This window comes from Colias philodice, chromosome 9 (genome assembly GCF_061535455.1).
Source record: "Colias philodice isolate Cphi_HAF_F1 chromosome 9, ilColPhil1 Martin Lab GWU primary, whole genome shotgun sequence".
In the NCBI taxonomy this organism is placed as follows: Eukaryota; Metazoa; Arthropoda; class Insecta; order Lepidoptera; family Pieridae; genus Colias; species Colias philodice.
The window spans coordinates 3,224,385-3,252,383 of record NC_143094.1 but is presented as its reverse complement, the minus strand read 5'-3'; the positions used below and the strand labels follow the sequence as shown (position 1 = coordinate 3,252,383).

Genomic DNA, 27,999 nt, shown 5'->3' with positions numbered 1-27,999 from the left:
TCAGCCAGTAAAACGCCCGCCATTCTTGTTTGCTGTCAAAAGAGAAGCTTTGCCTAATGTCGTGAAATATTCATTTATTCGTTTTTTAAAGCGTAGTTGTCCAGTTCTCTTAGTTTTTAATGTTTTATTATAAAAATCATCATGTCTAACATATCGCTTGATAAAGAAACATTTTATCGGCGCATGAAAAGGCTGTACGCAGCGTGGAAGGTGTGTATCAATAACCACAATAAGTTTTTATGTGCCGTGTTCGCATGATCTTTTCTGATTAATTTAACGTTTATAGGCTGCAGCAGCGGATTCCAAAAGTGAAGATGCATTGGCTAAAGTTGATTGCTTGGTTTCCTGCGTTGGAGTCGACGAAGATACACTTTATAGCAAGTCGACTGCTTTACAGGTTTGAATACGAAAACTTATTGTAATACGCATAAAATATCATAGTCCTGTACTTGTAGTATTTTATACTTGTCATTATAAATTTACAGACTTGGCTATTTGGATATGAGCTACCAGACACAATTACTGTACTCACAGAGCAAAGCATGTGTTTTCTTGCAAGTAAGAAGAAAATAGAATTTCTAAGACAAATTGAAAATGGAAAAGAAGAAACAGATCTACCTCCAGTAAAATTATTAATAAGAGACAGAGTAAGTCATCACTTTTGTCATGGAATATTTTTAATAATCCTAATTAGAAAGTTTTTCTTTGTATACAGAATTCTATAAGAATGGTCTATTATCAGATTAGTATTATCCCTATATTAAGACTTATAGTTTAACTTTTGCAACCATAATGAAATAAATATTTTTATTTCTATCATAAACCATTTACTTTTTCTTCTAGAATGACAAAGATAAGGAAAATTTTAGTAAACTAGTACAAGAGATTAAAAAATCAAAATCAGGTAAGACTCTCGGAGTATTTGCCAAAGATAATTATCCTGGTGAATTTTGTGAAAGCTGGAAAGGAGTCATGAAGTCGGAAAAGTTTGAGAATGTTGATGTAAGTTCATCCGTTGCCCTTTTGATGGCCACAAAGGAAGACCCAGAGGTTATAACAATCAAAAAGGCTTGCTTGGTCACTGTGGATGTCTTTACTAAGTACTTGAAGGATCAAATTATGGAAATTATTGATTCAGATAAGGTGAGATATTGTTACTATTAATAATTCAGTTACTGTTATTGCTTTGTTATTGTCACCCCCTATTGTGAGTGTTTTCTGCATATGACTGTTTGACAATAAACTTCAAATGTCTTGTAAATATATTTTATAATGTAAGTTAGTACGGTTTAGTAAGCTTATCTACTTTTGTATTATATTTAAAAATAGTTATTTTTTGTTCTTTCAGAAAGTAAAACATTCAAAATTAGCGGAAGGTGTTGAAGCGGCAATATCAGATAAAAAATATGTAACTGGGGTGGACACTAGCCAAGTGGACATGTGCTATCCACCCATCATACAGTCTGGTGGCAATTACAGCTTAAAATTCAGCGCTGTATCTGACAAGAATCACTTGCACTTTGGGGCCATAGTGTGCTCACTGGGTGCAAGATACAAATCCTACTGCTCAAATATAGTTCGTACATTATTGGTCAATCCCACGGATGAAATACAAAGCAATTACAACTTTCTCGTCAATATGGAGGAGGAGGTGATGAAAAGTTTAGTGGCTGGGGCTAAGCTGTCTTCAGTTTATGAAGCCGGCTTAGCATTGGCTAAGAAGGAAAAACCAGAACTTGTTGATAATTTGACTAAGACGTTTGGGTATGTATTTATAGTATATGCATGCTGAATAAAAGATGGCATTTTCAATTAATTTATGTTCTTCATTCTAGTAAAGTTCAAGTAAAATTCTAGTAAAATATTATGTGTTGTTTATTTGGAAACTTGAAGTGCAGCATTTCAGTAGTTAAGTTTGTTAATAATCAGTTTCACTTCCATGATGCAATCAATCAATATTATGTTCTTCATATTTTATAGGTTATCTTTTAAAACCGTTTGAAAATGTGTTTTATTTTTAATTTTTAGGTTCGCAATGGGTATTGAATTTCGTGAGAGCTCCATTGTAATTGGACCCAAAACGTCAATTGTTGCTAGGAAGGGAATGGTGTTCAACATCAATATTGGTTTAGCAAACTTGACGAATAAGGGTGCGTCTGATAAAGAAGGCAAGGTAAACACGAGTTAATTAATGAATTGATTTAAATTTTACTGTTATTTTTAATGCACTCCATCTTATAGATATTTTTAATAAAAAAACATTACATTACCATTACACTAACAGCTATAGACATTAATTTGTTTAAAAAAAAGTATTGAGAAAATTGTGTTTCATTTAAAATCTAAAGAAATGATTCAAGATTGTTTTTTACTGGACATTAATAATTTTCAGACATATGCCCTGTTCATCGGTGACACAGTGCTAGTGAATGAGGAGCAGCCTGCGTCACTATTAACACAATCCAAGAAGAAAATCAAGAACATTGGTATCTTCCTCAAAGATGATGATGAGGAAGAAGAAGAAGAGAAGGAGAATAAGACTGAAATACTCGGTAAGTGATCTGCCCCCCTAGACAAGTGGCTTTCTATTAGCTTAAAGTTCAATAGAATAGATTATGAATGTATGAGATTGACGTTTGATTACGACGACGACGACGACGACGATTGATTACGTCAATCTCATACATTCATAATCTATTCTATTGAACTTTACGCTAATAGAAAGCCACTTGTCTAGGGGGGCTGAACTCTTATTTATGTGATTTTTTAATTTGTACTTGGGAAATTCTAAGGCAATCTATTTATATGAAATACTTAACACTGCACTAATCTTTTGCATTGGACCTTGACTCATTTTAAAGATTATGAAAGTAATCTTGTTATTAGACATAATTGTCTATGTGTTCTAGGTTTATTATGCAAATTAATAGTTTAATTTACCTGTTTAGTAAACAATTATTTTGTATATTATCACTTTTTTTTTTCAAATAGATGGTCTTAAATATCCCATCATTTTTCATCTTTCATTGAATTAACTTTTATTAATATAATAGACTATTATTGTACAGTTACTACAAACAGAAAAAAGTTTATTAATGAAATGAGCATTCTTAGTGTTCCTTTAATATTATTATATTAGCATCTTCGATCATTTTTTATTAGTGTTTTGCATACATATATTATTTATTATATCAATGTAGCAGTGGTGTTCAAATAAAAAATAGTCATTTTGCTTCAATAAATTAACTATATAATGTAAGTTTATCATATGAACATGTTTTATTGATCTAAGATGCTTGTCTTTCAAGTATCTCTACCATATGGGGTGTCAAAATTAATCAATAATTGATTGCTCAGGAATATTGTGTTTATATTGTGTGTTTTCTTTTATTTTATGATGCTGTAAAAATGGAATGTGCTCTAAATTACACAATTAATTCACATGCTATCATGGATGGATAGAAAATGGAGGTGAGTTGTTTTAAAATAATATGCTGCATGAGTCAAAGCCGAGTTTTTTGTTTTGTTTGTCTAAACATAAAATTTTGATAGCAACTTTATGAATCACCAACCTTTGTTGAAAAGGTGTACTTTTTCATTCACAAATGAACTTACTCACAGCCAAATATTGACTAAATCACTCAACTTGTTCAAATACTATCCAGAGTTGTGTGTAAACAATATTTTACAATATAAACTAATTTTAGGAAGAGGCAAAAGAACTGCAGTCATCGAATCGAAACTGCGTACGGAACATTCCTCAGAAGAAAAACGTAAGGAGCATCAAAGGGAACTGGCTATAGCGCTCAATGAAAAGGCAAAGGAACGTCTGGCGAAACAGTCCAGTGGAAAGGAAGGAGAAAAGATAAGGAAAAGCACTGTTTCATACAAAAATATCAGCCAAATGCCAAATGTGAGCGAGGTTAAAGAATTGAAGTTATATGTTGGTAAGAATACTTAAAAAAACATGATTAAATTGAAGTAAAAATGTCTTCAAAATAATATGTTTTTGTGTTTTCGTCTTTCAGATCGGAAATACGAAACAGTAATCCTGCCAATATTTGGAGTACCAGTACCATTCCATATTTCGACGATAAAGAATATCTCCCAATCAGTGGAAGGCGACTACACTTACTTGAGAATAAACTTCTTCCACCCTGGTGCCACTATGGGCAGGAATGAGGGGGGAAATTATGCTCAACCTGATGCTACTTTTGTTAAAGAAGTGTATGTAATGTTTAAAATATTAATATTCGTGACATTTAACACTTGAGCGACCATTCTCAATGTACCAGAAATAATAATTGAGTTGGAAAGAAACCTAGATTTTATATTGATTTTGACATTAAAATATAACATATAACGTAGAAAATTTAGTCATAATTTTCTATAACATTTTAATTTACAGAACATACCGAAGTACAAACACAAAAGAACCAGGCGAAATATCGCCGCCATCTGCAAATCTCAACACAGGTTTCCGTCTAATTAAGGAGGTTCAAAAGAAATTCAAAACGCGTGAAGCGGAAGAGAGGGAAAAGGAAGATTTAGTGAAACAAGATACTCTAGTTCTCTCTCAGAGTAAAGGCAACCCGAAACTTAAAGATCTGTACATAAGGCCCAATATAGTTACTAAGAGAATGAGTGGCTCACTCGAGGCACATTCAAACGGTTTTAGATTCACGTCAGTTAGAGGAGACAAAGTGGACATACTGTATAATAATATTAAAAACGCATTCTTCCAACCCTGTGATGGTGAAATGATTATATTGTTGCACTTCCATTTAAAACACGCTATAATGTTTGGTAAGCATTCAGAATATTCTACCATCCTAAATGCCTTAGATTTCATACATTCCCTATATTCATGCAAGTGAAAAAAATATTTCTAAAAACCCTAATAAGACTTCACTTCTCTGTTAATAATGTGTCAAGTCTATAATATAAAAAAAATACGTGTGGCACTCGGGGACTGCCGCGGTAAAGCTATTGCATAGCATGCCTTCAAGCCACACCTCCGAGCCCGTCGGAGTGGGGAGCGTGAGGATTTTTCGTTACGGAATTTCTCGATTCGGTCCCCGCGCTCAAGGCCCGCGATAGAAGCTATGCAATAGCTTAAAAGTAACCTAAAGTGTAACTTAAGGTTGATGTTCCGACCGTCCCTCCATACATTTTTGATTACCTCTAAACACTTAACACAGACACTATTTCTTTAAAACTAATCATTTTATCACTTCTCTATAATGAAATGTGTGCGCGTTCGACCTTTTTAATCAATAATTTACAATATTTACTTAGAAAAACAACAGTAAAATACCGGAAAAATTTGACACTTCTACAGTAGTGTGCGTGACTTTTGCCAAGCGAAACACGACATAAAGCACGACATCTAGCGCATAGACTATATACTTATTACAGATCTAGCGCGTCAATGTCTAAACGAAAGGCGATGTTTAGACATTGACGCGCTAGATGTCGTGCATTCGCGTTCGTTATCTTTAAATGCATAATGAGCATAATTCTAATAAATCAAAGTTCTGTGTAAAAATTGAGTAATTTCATTTCCAATCGTTCAAAGAAAATAACAATAAAATAAAATAAAACTAATGACCTTAGAAACTATGTTTTTTTTTATTTATTACTCATTATTGTTCGTCCGTCGTAGGTCTGTAAACTGTATTGTACACTGAAGGTAAATGGTACTGTAGGTACTTTAGTTCGGCGTCGTCGCTCGTCGGCTTGATATAAAATTACATTCTTGATTTCATTGACACGCGCTATGATTTGCGCGCGGAATTTCTTGTGTTGTGAATTTATTTTTGTATGCTATGCATTTTAATTGATTCAAATTGCAATGTTTCTCTAGTATGCATTTGAGACTATATTGTAAATTGTAATAATTGATCGTGGGTATAGTAATTAATTATTCTAATAACGCAATTAGTAATATATGTATTTTCGGTGGGATTCAAAACAAAAAATTGGCCCGTGATTTTTATGAAATTTCACCACATTGCAAATCACATCAATCATAGTTCATACACATGTATGACGAAAGTGATTAGTATTGTGGCTAACATTGACTCATCAGTTCATCACTGAAACCAGTGATAAATCAGTACCTATATCATATTGTGTTTGAATATTTTTAAACAATGATATAAGTATACAATTATTATAAATCGGTAAACTATCAAAGTAATCACAAACTTGCAAACATTGGTAAAATGTCCAGTAGTTTATGAGCCTATTCATTACAATCAAACAAACAAACAAAGTTTTCCTCTTTATAATATTAGTGTAGACAAACACTATGAATACGATCACGAATGCAAATTCGGGGATTTTCTAATTATTGCTAAATAATAATTGAATTCGTTTTGAAATACTCTATAATTTTTAGTGTATAAATAGACATTTATAATGTGGTGCTCATTTTTTTTGTACTGCTAACGCTATTGTAGGTACCTATTTTCGTTGTTTTATTTCAAGTGAACACGGCCATACAATTTTGTCACGAGCCGCCTATGATTGTAGGTACTTTTGTTAGGCTCCTTCGTCGTCCGCGTCGGCTCGAAAGTTCTTGATTTCATTGTCACGCGCTATGATTTGCGCGCGGATTTTCTTGTGTTGTGAATTTATTTTTGTATTATTATTATTTTTTATTTATTTTTTTATTTTATTGATTCAAATAAAATATTTCACTAGTATGCATTTGAGACTATATTGTATTATGTATAATTTATCGTAGGTATAGTTATTCTTATAACGCAGTTATATTTTCGGTGGGACAATTTGACCCGTGATTTTTCTGAAATATCACCACGTTGCAAATCACATCAATCATACACACGTATGACGAAAGTATAGTGGCTATAATTGACTCATCAGTTCATCACTGAAACCAGTGATAAATCAGTACATATATCATATTTTATTGTGTTTGAATATTTTTTAAACAACGATATATACAATATTATTATAAATCGGTAAACTACCAAAGTACTTCCGAATTTTCAGACAGACAAACAAGTAGTTTGAACACGCAGTTTTCTTATACTAGTAGCAAAAATCAAAACCATAATATTATGTTTCCCTACTATATTTTACTAAAAGTCGAGTGCGTCGAAATCGTAAATAATAATATGTTTTTCACCTTCCTGGTTATTTTCCCATAGTAAATAGTGTTTTAGGTTTGTTGTTGTAGGTAGGAATAATAATAATTATTCTTACATGTTGGTTATGAAATGTATATTGAAATAATTTACTTTTACAAATCATTAGTGATATAAGTTTTGAGTGAAAATGCTTGGATCAGCATAATATTATATGGTACTTCAAATACATGTTTTGATAAAAAAAACAATAGTGTAATAAAATAAAACTGCGTTTTATTGTAATCAATGTTGACAATTTTAAATTCCAAAATTATTGATCAATAAAATAGTTTACACCAACAAATATAACTTTTATTTTTATAACAATCGTTCATAATATAAACCGTAGCAGGTGGCGTTTTGAAGTTCTGTCTACTCATACAGAAAAATGGAAAACTTGTTTTTTTTGTAAACAATTTATTACTCATGTTGTTTGGCAACTCGAAGCGTGGTCGTCCGTCGTAGGTACTTTTGTTCGGCGTCGCGTCGTCGTCCGCGTCGGCTTGATATAAAACATTCTTGATTTCATTGACACGCGCTATGATTTGCGCGCGGAATTTCTTGTGTTGTGAATTTATTTTTGTATGCTATGCATTTTAATTGAATCAAATTGCAATATTTCTCTAGTATGCATTTGAGACTATATTGTAATAATTGATCGTGGGTACCTAGGTATAGTAATTAATTATTCTAATAACGCAATTATATTTTCGGTGGGATTCAAAACAAAAAATTGGCCCGTGATTTTTATGAAATTTCACCACATTGCAAATTATATATTATACAATTACAATTACAATTATTATAAATCGGTAAACTATCAAAGTAATTACAAACTTGCAAAATATGCTTTTCCGAATTTTCAGACAGACACACAATTTTATTAGTTTGTTTTAGCAAAGTAGGTACCTATACCTATACGCTTACGTCGCGCGTCGCGTCGTCGAAAACGGTGCGCCCAGAAACAAACATACCTAATTCAGTTACAATCCTTTTTTTGTTCCGTAATTTATTGTATTTATTCTAATACGATTTTTTTTATTCGTCGGCCAGTTCTACTAGGTATAAAAAGATAAAATTGAAATATAATTATTGTAGCGACAGCCATATTATGTTACTATGTTTTCGTAAATATGTTTTTCACCTTCCTGGTTATTTTCACATAATCTTATCTTATATATAAAAATGAATCGCAAAATGTGTTGGTAAGCGCATAACTCGAGAACGGCTGAACCGATTTCGATCATTCTTTTTTTATTATATTCCTTGAAGTACGAGGATGGTTTTTATGTAGAGAAAACGTAAATATTATGTACCACGGGCGAAGCCGGGGCGGACCGCTAGTATATATATATAAATGAATCGCAAAATGTGTTGGTAAGCGCATAACTCGAGAACGGCTGAACCGATTTCGATAATTCTTTTTTTATTATATTCCTTGAAGTACGAGGATGGTTCTTATGTAGAGAAAACGTAAACATGTACCACGGGCGAAGCCGGGGCGGACCGCTAGTCTTATATATAAAAATGAATCGCAAAATGTGTTGGTAAGCGCATAACTCGAGAACGGCTGAACCGATTTCGATAATTCTTTTTTTATTATATCCCTTGAAGTACGAGGATGGTTCTTATAGCTAGAGAGCTAGTTAGTTTAGTTTTAGTGCAGTGGCAGTGTAAATGTTGTTGTTGAGGTTATGTAAATTTAACACTTTAGTTAACTACCAAGATATAAAGAAATGAGGATAGGACACAATAACTATTGGTTGAGGTATTTATAAACTCATAATATACTTTTAAAAAAATCACGTTTTAATAAATTTCTAGAATTAAATTAGAACAGCTGATTCAAAATAGCCTAAAAAATCTTAATAATAATAATTACGCTTCACAGCAAGAAGAAATGTACCATATGTACCCGCACAAAGTCGATATTGTGTTGCCTACCGTTCGACTCAATGGCTAGGGTTGTAACTACCTTTAATAATTATTACCAAACTAATAAACCGAGTGATGCGAAATAACCATAATTCTTTTAGAGTTTGATAAAATGATCAGGCAGGTATTTTCTTTAATCCTCTGAATTCTCGGTTACTAAATTGTATCGTTGAAATTATTCTTAATCGCGTAAATTTAATAAATAATCATATGGAAAACACTTTTCATTTGTTTTTTTACTTTCACGCCCAACTACTATACAATAATTACGTTGTTTCGGTATTTTGACGAGAAAACGCAGGAAACATCCGTTGTATCATTTTAGATAGATTGTATATTTTGTATCTGTAGAATTGAAATCAAAGCTATGTATATGTTGTCTCCATTCTTTTCTTATCGGATTGTTGATCCCAATGCGAATGCGTCACTTAAATTTTATAAAAGACAATTAAGAACATCAAAAATAAAGTGATACGTAAATATTTCACAGTGCAATATATTATGTAATTAATAATAATTATATATTTATGAAAAAATAATTACATCAGATTTAATAATAGCAATTGTTTTGAATGTACATAATATGAATAAATGATTACATCATAATAGTAATAATCACAATTGTTTTATTTCCCATTTGTTGGAACCCTAGCATATTTTCATGTAGCAGCAGAAGTACCTACACTGGCGGCGCGGCGGCATCGTGCGACATCAAAGGCATTGCCTTACTAGGTAAGTTTATAATGACTCATTTCTTTTATTATATAATTTACGTTTTACTTTTACAGAATCCGATTCAATGGATTATGAAGACGAGTCACACAACGCCATACGATAGTGATGATGAATGAACATTTCAATAAATGCATGCGTGTTTTTTATGTTGTTTTGTAATTGTTAATTGTTTCTTAAATAAAGAAATAAACTAAATATTTAAATGATGATTTGTTATTTGCAACACAACTTTATATTTGAGATTCTTTACAAATGTATATTTAGTTTTGTATCATCAAATTTATAAATTTTATTCCATAGTTTTCAAAATTAAATGTAAATGACCATAAAAACATTAATAAAGTAAATCATTGATGTAAGGTCAGGGAACGTAATACATATATACATCTGACCATGTAGAAGCTAAGTCTTGTTGACTGCTGAAGTCTGTAAAGTTTTGTTGTCTGCTGAAGTCTGTACGCAATGAAAATGTCTGCCGTTTCGAAAATAAGTTTTTAAGACCCTAATAAATAAAATATATGAATGGCAGATCTGGTCAAATACTTTCAAAATTGTATTTTTTTCAGCACTTTCATAAGTGTCTGCCAGAATGTTATCCGCGTGATAATGGTCTGCCATTGTTATTTTCCGATAGTAATAATAATCTATTTTCAAATATCAAAATGGCAGACGTGGTCAAATGGTTTCAAAGTTCGCCAAAAATTTCCACCTGTCTTACCTAAGCGCGCGCCCCGTCCACCACTCTGGGCTTAGTGACTCCTCATCTCATGTATAGTAGGTATAGGGGAATCAACACACAAAAATCCAGGTCTGGTCAAATACATACAGGTAGCTTTGCGCTAGCTCTCTAGCTATTACTTCTTATGGAGAGAAAACGTAAACATGTACCACGGGCGAAGCCGGGGCGGACCGCTAGTAAATAATAAAATAATAAATAGTGTATTAGATTTGTTATTGTATCTTGTATACCTACGAATAATTATTCTTACGTCTTGTTGGGAAATGTTCAAATACCTACCTATTGAAATAATTTACTGTTACAAATCATTAGTGTTATTAGTTTTGAGTGAATAGGCATGGATCAGAAATTCAGAATATAATATGCTACTAACTACTCAAATACATACATGTTTACACAACAAACACCACTGACCTCTATAACTATAAGTTATAGAGGTCAGTGACCGTCAGTGACAAACACTATGGATACCTACGCTCGCGAATGCAAATTCGGTGATTTACTAATTATTGATACCTAGTCATTGAATTCGTTTTGAAATAGCCTGTACTTTGTAATTTTTAGTGTTATAGACATTTATAAAATGTGGTGCTCATTTTTTTGTAATAAATCATCCCGAACGCTATTGTATTTTCGTTGTTTTATTTCAAGTGAACACCTATACAATTTTGTCACGAGCCGCCTCTGGCCTCTGGGTGAAATAAACAAGTCAAATGATTTTTGTTCTAATTGTATTTTGGTAGCAGTTTGTTTAGAATTTACATTACCATTGTTTAATTTTTATTTTGTATTTGCAGTAAAATAAAAAGATGAAAAACTTCATTAGGTATATTGTACGACACCTCACTCTGAATCGCGCTAGCGAAATTTTTTCGTTACAGAGCACATATACAACTTTCGGACAATCTTCATTGAGGCCGGCCGGCAAATCGAGTATGTCGAGAAACTTCACTTATTCGATGGAGGTATTCTACCTTCCTTCCTCCACAGTTGTGGGACCCCGACGTGCATTGAACACGCAGCTTTCTGATACTAGTAGCTAAAATCCAAACCACAGATATGTCTGTGATCAAAACCATAATAATATTTTTACCTATTATTTTACTAAAAGTCGAGTGCATCGAAATCGTAAATATGTTTTTCACCTTCCTGGTTTTTTTTCCATAGTAAATAGTGTTTTTGATTTGTTGTTGTATGAATAATTATTCTTACTTGTTGGTTATGAAATGTATTTTGAAATAATTTACTTTTACAAATCATTAGTGATATTAGTTTTGAGTGAAAATGCTTGGATCAGCATAATATCATATTTGCTACTTCAAATACATGTTTTGATAAAAAAAAAACAATAGTGTAATGTAGGTAATAAAATAAAACTGCGTTTTATTGTAGGTAATCAATTTTGACATTATTTATTTCCCAAAATTACAATAAAATAGTTTACGCCAACAAATATAACTTTTATTTTTATAACAATCCTACTTCCTACTAATGCGAAAGTTTGTGAGGATGTGTATGTGTGTGTTTCACGCAAATACTACTGAACCGATTACAATGAAATTTAGCACACATATAGAACGTAACTTGGACACATTGAATAGGTTTTATCCCGGAAACCCCACGGGAACGGGAACTATACGGGTTTTTTTTTGAAAATGCGGGCGGAAAGCTAATCGTTCATAATAATATAAACCGTAGCAGGTGGCGTTTTGAAGTTTTGTCTACCCATACAGAAAAATGAAAACCACAGGAGATTGCCCAAGTGACTATGGCACTTGGTATCGCAATCAAACTTATTGTGTCAAGATGAAATATAGCTCAATTTAAAGCTTGATGTTAGTACTTTTAGATATGATTAAAGTTTTTATGTAAATATAAGCCGCAGTTCGCGACAATAAAAATAAAACAATAGTTTTATTCAACACTTCAAAAAACTACTTAATCGAGTTTAAACTAACGATGAACGTTAAGTTTTACATTTATTACATAGGTAATATTTTAATTTACAAGACAAATGTGAAAAGTAAATCGTAATTTAAACATTATTTCAAAATAACATCGAACAATGCGTCGAACACATTCATTTGACATTTCAAATAGAAACTATGACATATGACGTTTGCAAGAGAGATAGTTATAGGTATGTGTCAAAACAAAACTTTTACTTTTATTTCTATTTATTCGGTATAATTACAACTTAATAGTGATAAATATGATCATTATAAATACAAATAGGAATTAACAATATCACGAACACGTGACACAACTAGTATTTTACCGATTCCATACGTAGTCATACATGTTTCAAAAGAAAAACTTTTACTTTTACTATTATTTCAATTTATCCGGTTTAATTAAGACTTAATATTGATACATATGATCATTATAAATACAAATAGGAATTAACAATATAACGAATACGTGGCACAACTAAAATTTTACCGATACCACCCGTGGTCATTCTCCTTTGTGGGTCATTTGTAACAGGATGGCGGTTCTACAGCGAAAAAAGAAAAATGATGGTCAGAACGCTGATACCGGATACCTTAAGATACTGTAATATAAAATATTACTAGATTAGATAAAATATTATAGGTAGTATCTTCACCGTGTGTGACGCGCTTTACATTCACGCCATCTAGAGTTAAATCTTTATCATTTTTGTATACGTCTGTGTGTGTAAACGACCCTGTATGCAATGACAGATGTTAAAACGCATAATTTTACCGAATTGGGTGGATTTTAAGGCAATGATATAACATATTTCAATAAAATATAATATTCAGTAACCGCCATGACTATTCCTAGGTTTGATGACTATTCCAATTACGCAAAAACTCAAATAAACTAGAAATGTAGAATTCAGCGCCATCTAGCGGGATATTGGCTGGGAACAGATCGTTGCAATCACCTTAATGTATTGATACTATAAATAAAAGCAAATAATGCAAATCTTAACTTCTATAAACAATTCAATCAGGTAAAAAGAAGCATGTGGACGTCCAATTCTACACAGAAGTGGGTGAAATAACCACAGATCTCGGCAAGCACCAACACATGCACGACCGGGATGATCTTGCGGCTGAACAGAGTGAACGGGAATTGAGACACAAACTGAAGGTCGCTTTCAAGAGCTTTTGTGAAAGGGTGGAGAACATGACTAAGCAAGAGGTGGAGTTTGATACGCCTTTCAGGTAGGATTTGATAGATTTGGCTGTATGTTTTGAAAATAATGTTAATTAATATTCTCTGGACAATGATTGAGATGTGAATTGTGTCTTTGTTAAGTTATTAACATAAATAATCTGTAGTAATTGGTTGAAATTTGTGAGTTTATAGTTGAAACTCTTTTCATAAGTGATCTTTTACCATATCTATTTAAAGGGTACTTGAGTATCATTCTAGGCATGTTTAATTTTATCAAAATACTACAATTCAAACTATTAAATTAATTCCACTCTATCATTCAATTCCTTAACTTTCGCAAAATATCTGACATTCGTTATCATGTTTGACGAAATTTTTACAAATTTGCAGAGAGCTAGGATTCCCTGGAGCGCCATTCCGCAGCACAGTACTCCTCCAGCCAACCTCTGGAGCCCTAGTGAACCTCACAGAATGGCCACCATTTGTCATAGCATTAGAAGATGTAGAACTGGTCCACTTTGAAAGAGTACAATTCCACTTAAAGAACTTCGACATGGTGTTCGTGTTTAAGGATTACGCTAAGAAGGTCGCTATGGTTAACGCCGTGCCTATGAACATGCTGGACCATGTTAAGGAGTGGCTTAAGTGAGTTTTTATCTTATATCTAAAAAGAATTATAAATGTTTCTAGAACTTTAATTTTGGAATTTTTTATCTTAATAAAAGAAATTAAATTTTTAACCAGACAAATTTTATGAGTGTTTAAATTTTATCTCATTTTATGTCTAGTATTTATCTCTGAAAGTTTTAATGAAACTAACTTTTACTAAGTACATAATGAATTATATGTAATGTTTATTTTCACAGCTCATGCGACATACGATACTCAGAAGGTATACAGTCTCTAAACTGGACAAAAGTAATGAAGACAATCACAGACGATATTGAAGGATTCTTCGACAATGGCGGATGGTCTTTCCTCGATCCTGAATCTGACGCTGAGAATGAGCAACATGTAAAGTTTTTATTGCTTATATTATATTATTCTATAGCAATCATTGACATACAATAAAAAACCAGACGCACAATCACGCTTAAAGATTGCCCGAAACAAAACTCTGCCCAACACGTGTAGGCAGACTTATCTAATGGACGCCACAAAATTCTTTGAACTTTTCTTGCTACCAAATAAGATGTTTATTTCAATGAATGTTTTATACAACGCAACTATGAAATATTGTGACGCCCATTGGCGACGGCGGTTTTGAGTGTCTAGTTTTTAAAAATAGATCAATTCAATCAAATAATAATATATTTTCTTAGTTCACTGCAATTTAATTGTCTATGTTTGATTTCAAAATAACTGTTTTCTCATGTCCATATAGTTAGTTATTTACAATCACAAACTTGTTGTAAATATTGCAATGCTATGGATTTGTAAAAGTCTTAGAGAACGTATTTAAATAACTCTTAAATTAAATCGTTTAATCCATACTAATATTATAAATGCGAAAGTAACTCTGTCTGTCTGTCTGTTACTCAATCACGCCTTAACTACTGAACCAATTTGCATGAAATTTGGTATAGAGATATTTTGATACCCGAGAAAGGACATAGGCTACTTTTTACCCCGGGAAATAGAATAAGTTTTATCCCGGAAATCCCACGGGAACTATGCGGGTTTTCCTTTGCAAACGCGGGCGAAGCCGCGGGCGGAAATCTAGTAAATAATAACTTTTATTTCAGGACGAAGAATCGGAAGAAGAAGATGACGCGTACGAGCCGACAGACGCGGAATCAGAAGAAGAATCTGAAGACGACTCGGAGTATGACTCTGAGGCGTCCGATGCTTCTGAGGGATCGGGTGATAGTGATGGTTAGTATGGTAGAAAATCCCTTTCGTTTGCAATCCAATCTATGTATTGTATCCTGATGTTTTACGACATGGTACGCAATACGTGCAATGGGCGTATTATTATAAATTTGTGTTGTAATACGAAACCAACTGTCACATATGCTCCTTAATTCTTCTAATGTTTCTCTTTACGTTAGAGGGAACACTAAAATACGTATCAAAAGAAATACTTTTGTATTGTAAGTGATAAATAAAGCAAACATACATAAGAAAAATAGGTCAATTTCGCTAGCATATATATAAGTTACAGTGAAATGTGCTATAGAGTATTAATTGGCAGAACTTGCATTTTAAATATTATAATGAACATTTTACTTCACATCTATATTTAACCATTTACAGAAGAAGACGAAGAATCCGGCAAGGACTGGTCAGATCTCGAGCGGGAAGCTGCCGAAGAAGACAAAAAGGAGCGCACCTTCGACAGAGGAGAGGACTTCGATCGCAAACGAAAGGGCGGTATGGATAGACCGCGGTTCGACGACTCTAAGAAGAGCAAACACGACAAACATGATAAACACGACAAGAGCGATAAACACCATAAAAGCTCTAGCTCGCACAAGAGTTCCAGTTCGAATCACAAGAGCAGTTCCAATCATAAGAGTCCGTCGAAGCATAGTAGTAGCAGGTGAGATTTGTGTGCATAGATGTAACAGCTTATGAGCTTTTTTCCTCAAACCTATATTCTCTAACTCTGAATCATAAAAAATTATTTCAAAAATAAATCTAATATATATTACTAGCGGTCCGCCCCGGCTTCGCCCGTGGTACATATGAAAAATAGATGTTGGCCGATTCTCAGACTTACCCGATATGCACAGAAAATTTCATGAGAATCGGTCCACCCGTTTCGGAGGAGTATGCAGACTAACATTGTGACACGAGAATTTTATATATAAGATAAAGGCGAAAGTTTGTAAGGATGTATGGATGTATGGATGTTTGTTACTCTTTCACGTAAAAACTACTAAACCGATTACAATGAAATTTAGCACACATATAGAGGGTAACTTGGATTAACACATAGGATAGTTTTTATCCCGGAAATCCCACGGGAACGGGAACTATGCGGGTTTTCCTTTGCAAACGCGGGCGAAGCCGCGGGCGGAAATCTAGTATAGTCTAAAATTCGTTCTGTTGTTTCTTGAATTTAAACACCAACTACCTACATTTTAAAATATGTGGATTAACTGTTCGCCAATATGCTTATATTGTGTATTGAAGAATTTGTATCTTAAGATCTGTTATAACTTTTCACTTAAAAACACTATTACTATCGCAGTCCATCAAAGAACCGCGACAAGCACCACAAGTCGTCACACTCGAGCGACCGCAAGTCGCATCACGACCGGCGCTCCAACGGCGACAAGAAGCACGACCACAAGTCGCACAAGCGCTCGCGCGACGACAGCCGCGACCACGACCGCACGCCCAAGAAGTCCAAGTGAGTAGTGTTTGTGATCTGTGGTTAGTTTAATATCGAGGTAATTCTTATTTTTGACGTGACAACGTTTTATAATTCGATAGAGCCGGCTTCACGCACGAAAAAACATGACTCATGCGGCGTTACCTCGCTCTGAGGCGTTCCATGTAAGGCTTGAAGTGCAAGCGAGAGCGCGCAACGAGCGACAAAGAAGCACAATCGGTCTTAACGCGCGTTGTCACGTTCAACCTTAGATCATTAAGTAATGGATGGAGCACGCTGGCAAATGTTCTAACTAAACTTTCTGCCGGTTTTGGTGCGGGGAGGGTAACTCACACTTTGAAACACAATCACACATTCACAAAAATAATTTGTGTCTTTACAAACTCAAACTATTACAAAATGGACAGACTAGCAAGTTTTTGCACACATACATCGATTACACAGAAAAATCTCTATACATATACGTAATAATACAATCGCTCTAAAGGGATGTAACCATATCGATATTACAAAAATAATAATTTTGTTGAAATTAGAAATAACATTAATATTATATTCATAAAAAATACTACACAGGTCATTTGTAACGTTTTCATCATTATTATATGCATATACTCGGGGGATGATGTTACTTGCGTCCGTGGGATATACCATCTAATCCTAGACCCACCCCACACGTGTCCCCTGGGTGGTGCCAATCAAGTAACAACGCCGAGTCTCAGGCGGCGGTTAACTATCCTGACGAGCGAAAGCTTGCAAGATGATGATAGGAAATGATCATCAGCCCGTAAACCCTTGGTCATGTCTCATGGGAACGGTGGTCTTGGCTTAATCGCCTGGGCCAAGAGGTAGTCCTCCTCTATAAAAAAACCCCAATTCTAAGGTGGGATACGCGCCGATAGAATGAATGGTTGATGGGTTATCAGCTCCTAGCGCCAACCTCAATGGACCTGGCTAACATTGTTGTACAGTGCCTTCACATGGGAATGGGCGTTACCCTGTGTGTGACTTTCTAATCGACCCTACTCGTGGGAACAGAAATGGAATTGTCTCAAAAAAATATAAAAGCTACTGAATCTGATAAAACGCAAAATAAAACACTAACACAACAAATCTTTCACCCAGCCTTGTTCAACAGGACTAGAACTCAATCTTTAACGAACCTAGAGCACCCTACTCCAATCCAAACACAAGCATCTACTTGTCACACTGAAAATGATGTATGGACAGAAGTCCCTATCAGAAAAAGACAGCGTGATAGTCCAGAAAACAATGCAACACAAAAACAAAAAAAACTTGACACCTACTGGCTAAGTCAAACTACTCCAACTTCTAACAGCTTCTCAGAATTAGATAAGGACGTCCAAGAACCAATAAATAGTAAGGATCTTGAAAAACCTGTCAAACCACCTCCAATATTTGTGGACAGAGTTAGCAACATAAAACCATTGCTTAAAATGTTAGATGACGTAGGAGAAAACAATTACGAGGTGAAAATCCTCCGTAATGAACAAGTCAGAATACAACCCAAAACTGCTGAATTATATACCAAAATAGTTAAGGAACTGAATGGAAAAAACACAGAGTTTTACACATATAAACCTAAACAAGACAGATGTTTTAAAGTAGTGATTAAAAAACTTCACCCATCTACTGATCTGGAGGAAATAAAAGCTGAATTGGAAGCATATGGGCATAGAGTACAAAATATCTGGAATGTCAAACAAAGAATTACCAAAAAGGCCTTGCCAATATTTTTCATAGAAATAGAAGCCAACAGTAATAATAAAAACATTTATGACCTAAAGAGCCTACTACATTGCCGGATCAAAATAGAACCACCTAGACCGAAGCGAGACATACCACAGTGCGCAAACTGCCAGCAATATGGTCACACTAGGAAATATTGCTTCAGGAAACCAAAATGTATTAAATGTGCTGGTGATCATGCATCAAGCAACTGTGAACGCAAAGGAAGGTCGGACTCGGTTAAATGTATACTTTGTGAAGGAAACCATCCTGCAAACTACAAAGGATGCTCTGTTTACAAAGAACTTCAAAAAATAAGGTACCCCCCGGAACCAATTAAACAAAGACATGTAGATAAGCGTAAAAGTAATCTGAACAAAGAAACGACAAACCATATTAAAGAATTTTCCGACAAGCTTACATATAGCCAAGCACTAACATCCAAAAATGAGGGTTCTCATTCACAACAAAATAATGAACTGCAAATGACATCAGAGAAGACCACTGACATGAGGGAAATGATGAATACTATGACACAGCTCATGCAGCAATTGACTTCTATGACTCACCTCCTGATGGAAATAATGACAAAATTATCACATTCAATGCCCTAAAAATTGCGATATGGAACGCTAATGGGCTCCCACACCACATCCTCGAAGTTGAGATGTTCCTAAAAACAAACAAAATTGATATCTTCCTATTATCTGAGACACACTTCACAAATAAAAACTACATTAATATTCCTAACTATATTTACTACCAAACAATGCACCCAGATGGCACCGCACATGGTGGTTCCGCAATCCTAATAAAAAATAACATCAGACACTATGAGACACATAAATATAGCACTCCTGAAATACAAGGGACAAGTGTAGTTGTTGAAGACTGGCGTGGTAATCTTACTGTCACTGCACTGTACTCTCCACCAAAACATAATTTAAAAAAAGAAGATTATATCCGCTTCTTCAGATCATTGGGACCCAGATTCATTGCAGGTGGGGACTACAACTCCAAAAACACTCTCTGGGGATCACGCTTAACCACTCCGAAAGGAAGACAGCTTCAGGCAGCCTTAAATGACCTCCAATTAGAAACGGTGTCTAGTAGTGAACCAACTTACTGGCCAACAGACCCAAGAAAAATTCCAGACTTGGTAGACTTCTGTGTCATAAAAGGCATTCCATTAAGTAACTGTAAATGCGAATCCTCTCTAGATCTGTCATCAGATCACAGTGTAGTGCTGGTAGAAATATCTGAAAAAATTATTAGAACTGAACCTGTGACACGGCTGCATGGTAAAAATACTGATTGGGATATGTTTCGCAGAAGTGTAGAGTCCTGTATAAACCTTAAGTTACCACTGAAAACCCAAGAAGACATAGAACAAGGTGTAGAACATTTTAATTACTGTGTTCAGAATGCAGCCTGGAGCAGCACTCCTGCTTCCAAAAGGTATGACAAAGTGGACTGTCCAATGCCCATTCGTGAGCTGTTAGCGGAGAAGCGAAGAGCGCGTAAACTGTGGCAGCAAACCAGATACCCAAATGACAAAAGACGTCTTAATACCTTATCAGCCAAGCTCAAAAAGCTACTTCAAACTGCACGAGACGACAATATCGAATGTCACTTGCGTAATCTGGACGCCAAGGCTTCAAGTGACTATTCGCTCTGGAAAACCGTAAAGAAGCTGAAAAGACCCATCAGTCACAAGCACCCTATTCGGAAAAAAGATGGCACATGGGCAAAGAGTGATCCAGAGAAGGGAGAAACCTTTGCGTCTCATCTAAAGGAAGTCTTTGTTCCAAATCCTTGTCAAAAAATTATGACAACCGATATGATGAATCGCCTTAAAAGCATTGATGATCCCTACCAGCTTGATCTCCCAATAAAGAAAATAAAAAAGGGTGAACTTATAGCAGTTATAAAAACTCTGAAACAGAATAAAGCTCCTGGATATGACCTTATAACTGTTAAAACGCTGAAAGAACTACCAGACTCAGCATTAATATTTTTGACTCAGTTGTTCAACTGTATAATATCGAGAGGCATTTTCCCACGGCAATGGAAAGTGGCACAGGTCATATTGATCCTGAAACCTGGTAAGGCTCCAGAAGAAGTGTCGTCTTACAGGCCGATAAGTTTGCTTCCTACTCTTTCCAAAGTAATAGAGATTCTTTACTTGAAAAGGTTGAACTCAGTTATAGAAGAAAACAAAATCATACCGGACCACCAATTCGGATTTAGACAAAAACATGGAACCACAGAACAAATTCACCGACTGGTAGAAAAAATTCACAAAGCTTACGAGGCCAAAAAATACTGCAGTGCAGTGTTTCTTGACATATCACAGGCTTTTGATAGAGTCTGGCATCAGGGCCTACTATATAAAATAAAAACTAAATTACCAACTAATCACTTCATATTTCTCAAGTCCTATCTAGAGGACAGACACTACCAAGTAAGGCAAGGAGAATATGTTACGACCCTTCACAAAGCTCACGCCGGAGTTCCCCAAGGAAGTGTACTCGGTCCTACACTGTACCTGCTATTTACAGCAGATTTGCCCATGACAGATGGCGTGGTAATTGGAACTTTTGCTGACGACACTGCAGCCCTAGCGATCCACGAAAATCCAGTACAAGCTAGTGAAAACCTCCAAGTCTGTCTTGATAAAATTACAGATTGGTTATCAACCTGGCGAATTAAAGCCAATGAAAAGAAGTCTGTACAGGTAACATTTGCGACTCGTTACGGCTCGTGCTCACAAGTGTCTCTCAATGGTGTACCTATTCCTCAGGCCGATGGCGCGAAATACCTTGGCATCTATCTGGATCGCAGACTCACATGGAGAACACATATTTTTACTAAACGTAAAGCCCTTGGCATTCAACTGAGAAAAATGTACTGGCTCCTCAACAAAAAATCTAAACTCTCGTTGGAAAATAAATTACTTTTGTACAAAAGCATCATTAAACCAATCTGGACCTATGGGATCCAGTTATGGGGAACTGCTTCCAACTCCAATATCGAAATTTTGCAAAGGTTTCAATCGAAAATGCTTAGACTAATCACAAACGCTCCTTGGTATGTTACAAACCAACAGTTACACCACGATCTTAAAATTCGAACAGTTAAAGACGAAATCAAGCACTCTATGAGCTCCTACAAAAAAAGACTTGATAAACATCCCAATGCTTTGGCCATGGATTTAATGAAAAACGACACAAGATTCCAAAGACTTAAAAGAAAAGCTCCCATAGATTTATAAGAAAAGAAAAAAAAAAAAAAAAAAGTAATAACGGCTGGCATCACTGGATCGCTCGCCCTACAAGTCTCAATACATTCATAACCAAGTGCTGAATGTTCTATGAACAGATTGCATTTACATATACATAAAAAAAAAAAAAAAAATTATATGCATATGAAAAACCCTAAAACGCCATTTTATTTGTATTTGAATATGTATTTATTCAACACATCACATATTATATTCAATAAAATAAATATCGGTCCAGAAATTTTTATTATTTCTGTACCGAGGTGTCCATTCTGATTTTCTCCCACAGCATTCAATCCACCTTACCCTTAAAGCAGGATTTTTTGTAAATCTGAAATATACGCAATATTCGTACATACATATAAATAAAGTAGCTGCTCCGCGTGGTTTCACCCCCGTGGCTCCACTCCTGTTGGTCGTAGCGTGATGATATATACCTTCCTCGATAAATGGGCTATCTAACACCGAAAGAATTTTTCAAATCGGACCAGTAGTTCCCGAGAATAGCGCGTTCAAACAAACAAACAAACTCTTCAGCTTTATAATATTAGTATAGATTACATAATAGAAAGGTTACAAGATTAACATTACAAAAAAAACGGCTAAGTGCGAGTCGGACTCGCGCACGAAGGGTTCCGTACCATTAAAATGTTCTGCCAGTTAAAAGTAACCGAGCGTAAATTTTAATAAATATATACAAGACTTACAAAATAAACATTATACTCCTTTTTATGCAGTTGTGTAAAATTTTAATATAATAAAGATTAATTCTCATCTCATTTCAAATTATACTTAGAAAAATATTTTTTTATCGACGTTCAAGTTAAAAGCAGTCCGTCACTAAGAAAGTCGTAAAAATTAACGACCTTTTAAGCGACGAGTTTTTAAATTCAACTCTATCACTAAGTTCATAAAGATTAAATTTGAATTTCTCTTCAAGATAGTCTCGCTACATTACTTTATAGTCTCGTGGGGAGTGCGGTTCAATATCGCGTTCTAAATTCAACTTTATCGCTTAGTTCATAAAGATTAAATTTGTATATTTTCTCTTCAAGATAGTCTCGCTACATCACTTTATAGTCTCGTGGGGAGTGCGGTTCAATATCGCGTTCTAAATTCAACTTTATCGCTTAGTTCATAAAGATTAAATTTGTATATTTTCTTTCCATGATAGTCTCGTGAGGCCGCATCAATGATCGAGTACACACATGACTCGATTATTTGTCTTGATCATATCGCTAAACGATACATCGACGATTATTAGAAATTGCATTTAATTAGAAATGTACGTTAAAAAAATAAAAAAATATACACAAATGAAAGGTTATTCCATCTTTTTTAATATTCGACATGTTTGAATTGCTTCTGCAAGACTTGACAGTGCAAAACGGCATTTTTAGCGGAGCACTCGCAGACGTCCTTTCGATGTTTTACGAATACGCAGAGTGTTCGTAATCGATTACGCAAGTAGTTTTTATGAAAGCATAAGATTTTTCGATTCGAATAATCTTATACCTCGGCAAAAGGGGAAACGCCTGCGTGTGTTATCCATTACTTAATGATCTAAGCGTTCAACTATCGTCAGTGAACCGACTTTACAGACAACCAATTTTTTTCATATAATGTAAACAAGTGGCAATGTGTGATAGGTTGAAAGGAATCCTAGTTATTATTGGTTGGTTCTTTCCTAATTTATCTTATAAAGTGTGTTCTTATGTAAAATGTAGTGTGTTAATACCGTTGGTAATAAAGATTTGCAAAATTCTTACTATACAATAGCTTTATTGTGAAAAAAAAAAACTTCCATGTTTATTAGTAGGAATGAATGTATACTAATTTTGTTTTTGTTTGTTTTCAGGAAATAAGATGTCTGAAGAATGTTACTTATTATGTTTGATCAATGGGTTTTTGTTACTGCTCAGAACTCCATTTTATTGCGTTTTGTTAAACATTACTTGTCACCCACTGTCCGTCTGTTAGATGTTCAAATCATTGTCTGATTGTTTTGTATGTATGTAGATTAATTTTAATTCCATGTCTAACTGTAATTTAAATTATAAACACAAATGAATAAATTTAAGGATTTATTAAACGCTGTATTTTATTTGCCATCCTGATTCATAAATTAAAATGACTACAATGTATCAACAACATCAAAAAATATAACTTACAATCTCGTGGATCGATTTATCTTACACAAGCTCTATAAATAAAATCACAAACTGAAGTTGTACATTATTTACAGAAAAAAAGTCTACTATTCTAAGATCCAGTGCTTTTCATAAGTTCTGAGTAAATTTTCATACAATAACTATTGTAATAGTGGAAATTTAGAATAGGCTGTGACTTCTGTTGATATTACAGGATTAATAAATAATAAAAACTACTAGGATTCGTTCTGTTTGTCTGTCTAATTAAAGCTATGTTAAAATAAACATTTTAGACAGCATAAACATTGGACTTGAAAAAAATTATCATTTCAAAAGAATTTTCAAAATATTCTAAATCAAACGTTACGTCTAACATCCAAACAAATATCAAGGAAGTCGCAACCTTTATCGATTAGTGAATAGCACTGGAACATTAAACTATGTTTTAAAAGAAAAACATCATTTATCATTCAGCCTCTTGCGCGGCGACAACCGGTCCACGTGGCAACACTGTAATACGTTTTGTCTCTGGTAATTTCACTTCCGGTTTTTGTAATTCATTTTCCTGCGTATCAGCAGAACTCCAATATTTCTTATTGACAAGCATAAGTAACATCAGTGCTGGTAAATGTATTAACGAAAATCTGAACAGTTTTCTTGAACTACCGCTATCAGATTTTTTGTAGAATTGCCAGGCTGAAAAAAAATAATAAAAAATTAGACATTACAAAATTTTATACCAAAATTTATAGAAAGACTATAGACACTTGAATCAAATATTTCTGAATAATATACATAGCTTACCTAAGTACGAAAAGTATATATTTAATGGTAAAGATTCGGCCGCAAACCACATGTTGGTAACACCAAGATAGGGCGCCGCAAGACACGTCGCTGTTATTACAGCCGTATGCCGTAGAGCCACTCTTCTGCATAACGCTGAAATAATTCATTTATTAGGTTTGATTTTGCTTTACACTAAAAATAGAAGAAAATCAATGAAAAATATATTTTTTTGAGTCTTTAAATGGAAACAGCTCTTCAAATAGATTTTTTTTTAGGTCAACTCGTCTCTTTTGCACTAATAAAAAAAGGAATTTGCAATGTTTTTGCTTACATTTTAAATCATATGTTTCTATTTAAATAATCAAATTATAAATGCATATTTTATACAAATTAGGATTTCTATTAAAAACACGATTTTTCAAACACATTAAATATTACTGCACTATAAGATAAAAATCATACCAGGATCAGTAACCGCCATCATTCTATACCCCGCTCTCGAGTAGTCCGGCCTCAGGTTCCACGACAGAGCGTTGAAGTGGGGAAACTGCCACGAATACAGTATAATGCCGAGTACTAACGCGCCCATGTCCAGCGAGCCTGAACACCCCGCCCAACCCATTAGAGGGGGGATCGCACCAACTGGAATTGAGTAATTAATTTTATTATGAAAATAATTTTAAATAAATGCTGTTTTTGATGCCTCATGGATAGTTTACTTAGAATAGTAGTACTTTAAATCTGCATTCAAAAAAATTGAGAATGACTTGGTCACAGTTAACAATATAAAAAATAATTGTTGGAGTTTTTTGGATATAGTTTCGTTTTTTTAACCGACTTTTTTGTAATTATTATTACCTATTTTACTTTTGATAACAAAAAACAAGGGGGAAACAAAAAAACATAAAAATCGTATCACTTTACGATAAAATTTAAAATGACAAGAGGAACTTACCTACAGATCCTAACCACGTATTTAATATGGACATTCTTTTCATAGGCGTATAAATAGAGGTATAAAGCACCAAGTTCGCTGCACCCAACGCCGCAGTGAGAGGATTTACTCCTAGATAGAGGATACCGAGCCCCGTCGCGCTAGTCACTGCTGCGAAACCAATTGCGTGCGCTGGTCTGTAATAATGTCAATTTATTAAGGAATATTATAAAAAGAAAGTGTCTACGAAAAAATACTGTACAAGTACAATTAATTGAGGAATTTTGAAATCACTTATTTATTTTATTGAAATAATTGGATGTAATTTTTTATAGACAATATTCTATTCCTTATAAACTTTCATCATTATTGACTGCAGCTTCTAATATATAATAATAGCAACAGAAACTAAAAATCAAAGTTTTAAAAGAATAATATATAAATATAAATATAGAATACATAAAAACTCCTTACTCCAACAGTCCCTTCACAAGCACCCTATTCTTAGTTCTCGACATCTGAGCATCAAATGGTACTTCATGGTACTGATTTATGGAATTTGCCGCAGAACTGACGAGCCCTGTGCCTACTGCACAGAGGGCGAATGTCGTGAGCTCGAACGGAGCAGGCGCTAGGGCGTAGCCCGCCATTGATGTCATTACTACTAATGCTGAAATAAAAATAAAATAATATTCTTTTTTATTTAAAAAAATATAAAATAGTCTTTCAGAGTACATCAATTAATTACTTGTTGAGAGTTATTCATGATAAATATAATAAATTCCTATATGTAACTAGGTCTCAAATAAAAATATTAATTGAAATTTCATGTTAATGTATATTTATTGCATTTCTTTTAAATAAAGTTGTGACTAATATTATATATTTTTCATTTGGATGCAATTGTGGATTAATGAACTGATAGAGAGATAGTAAAATTCTATAAATAAAACAAATATTGTATGCCATATTTAAACTTACAAGTTAGACGAAACTTCGACAGCATCATACAATATTGGACTAAGTTATTCTTAACATCATGGATCGGAGTCTCCTTCCACACTCTGGTATCTTGAGGAACATTTTTACTTTTCTTTTTGGTAACTGCGGACTGTGTTTGGCTTGTCAACGGTAAATTACTGCTAAGGTGGTGTGTTGTTGATATTCTAGCGATATTGGTTTGTTGTCCATTCTGAAATTAAATTCATATTTTGTAATTAACAGCATATACATATACATCTCTATTGCGCTCCCCTATTGTACTGTAAAAAAAAAAAAAAATCTCTCATTTATACAAATTATCAGATTGTTGAAAATAAATTATACTTTCATTAAAAAATGCTATTGCTAGTTTTAAATTCAAATGTTTGTAAATTATAAAACTAAATTTTATACATTATAATTATAATATAAATACTTACACCAATTTTTAATAGCACTGATTTTGGTGAAAGGTCTTTTAAACCAGTTTTAAAATATAAAGTACAGCGTATAAGCTTAAGATAGGTCATGGTAAGGAATTTGTATATTTGTTTTCCTTTTAGGTTAACATCCTGTAATTACAAAATTTTAAATTAATTATAAAGGATAATAGTCTGATAATATTTAAAACTAATCAAGTAGGGGTTTCCTAGTATCAGTACAAAAGTCAATTCAAATAAATTAAAAAATAAATGTTACATAATTGCGCAATGTTTGAAAACATAGGTTGGAATGTTTGTTATAAACTGCACGTCAAAATGTTTTTGATAAGAATTGTCCTTAATTTATAGATAACTATATAAATAATATGCCTACTAGATGTATAAATATTTTCATTAATAAGTATAATAATTAAAGAAGAAACAATCGTTAGGGAAGTAAACTTAAATAATAAATAACATATACGTACCTGACCACTAATTTTATAATCAAGGTTGTAACTTAATAGTTATATGTGTTTCACTATAATAATAATCGATAATAATATATCGAATTATATTTGAATTATAGGTTATTTTGTTGCCCTGTAGGCCTTACAGCCCCAAGGACGTCGTTTTAAAAT

At 33.8% G+C, this 27,999-nt stretch overlaps 2 protein-coding genes across 2 annotated transcripts; one reads left to right on the top strand and one right to left on the bottom strand.

Moving 5' to 3' along the window:
* Positions 1–2: 2 nt before the first annotated feature.
* dre4 (SPT16 homolog, facilitates chromatin remodeling subunit dre4) lies at positions 3–24,177 on the top strand. Its single transcript, XM_089698982.1, has 17 exons — positions 3–210; positions 287–397; positions 486–647; positions 844–1,143; positions 1,349–1,764; positions 2,029–2,173; positions 2,393–2,552; positions 3,708–3,947; positions 4,029–4,227; positions 4,409–4,806; positions 13,547–13,760; positions 14,104–14,358; positions 14,580–14,727; positions 15,459–15,588; positions 15,970–16,255; positions 16,910–17,071; positions 23,944–24,177. Exons 1-17 carry the CDS (start codon positions 142–144, stop codon positions 23,948–23,950), a joined length of 3,402 nt encoding a protein of 1,133 aa, XP_089555108.1. The 5' UTR covers positions 3–141; the 3' UTR covers positions 23,951–24,177.
* Positions 24,157–27,998, bottom strand: Cox10 (Cytochrome c oxidase assembly factor 10). The gene is made up of 8 exons (XM_089698988.1): positions 27,847–27,998; positions 27,377–27,508; positions 26,937–27,147; positions 26,430–26,625; positions 25,977–26,152; positions 25,484–25,663; positions 25,040–25,174; positions 24,157–24,931 (listed from the first exon to the last, which is right to left on the bottom strand). Exons 2-8 carry the CDS (start codon positions 27,464–27,466, stop codon positions 24,702–24,704), a joined length of 1,218 nt encoding a protein of 405 aa, XP_089555114.1. The 5' UTR covers positions 27,467–27,508; positions 27,847–27,998; the 3' UTR covers positions 24,157–24,701.
* Position 27,999: the final 1 nt, after the last annotated feature.

Coding starts and splice junctions, on each gene's coding strand:
- dre4 (XM_089698982.1), top strand. CDS start 142: ATGTCTAACATATCGCTTGATAAAGAAACATTTTATCGGCGCATGAAA. Junction 211..286: donor GGCTGTACGCAGCGTGGAAG/GTGTGTATCAAT, acceptor TAACGTTTATAG/GCTGCAGCAGCGGATTCCAA. Junction 398..485: donor GCAAGTCGACTGCTTTACAG/GTTTGAATACGA, acceptor ATAAATTTACAG/ACTTGGCTATTTGGATATGA.
- Cox10 (XM_089698988.1), bottom strand. CDS start 27,466: ATGACCTATCTTAAGCTTATACGCTGTACTTTATATTTTAAAACTGGT. Junction 26,153..26,429: donor CTTGTGAAGGGACTGTTGGA/GTAAGGAGTTTT, acceptor ACATTATTACAG/ACCAGCGCACGCAATTGGTT. Junction 24,932..25,039: donor TATATACTTTTCGTACTTAG/GTAAGCTATGTA, acceptor ATTTTTTTTCAG/CCTGGCAATTCTACAAAAAA.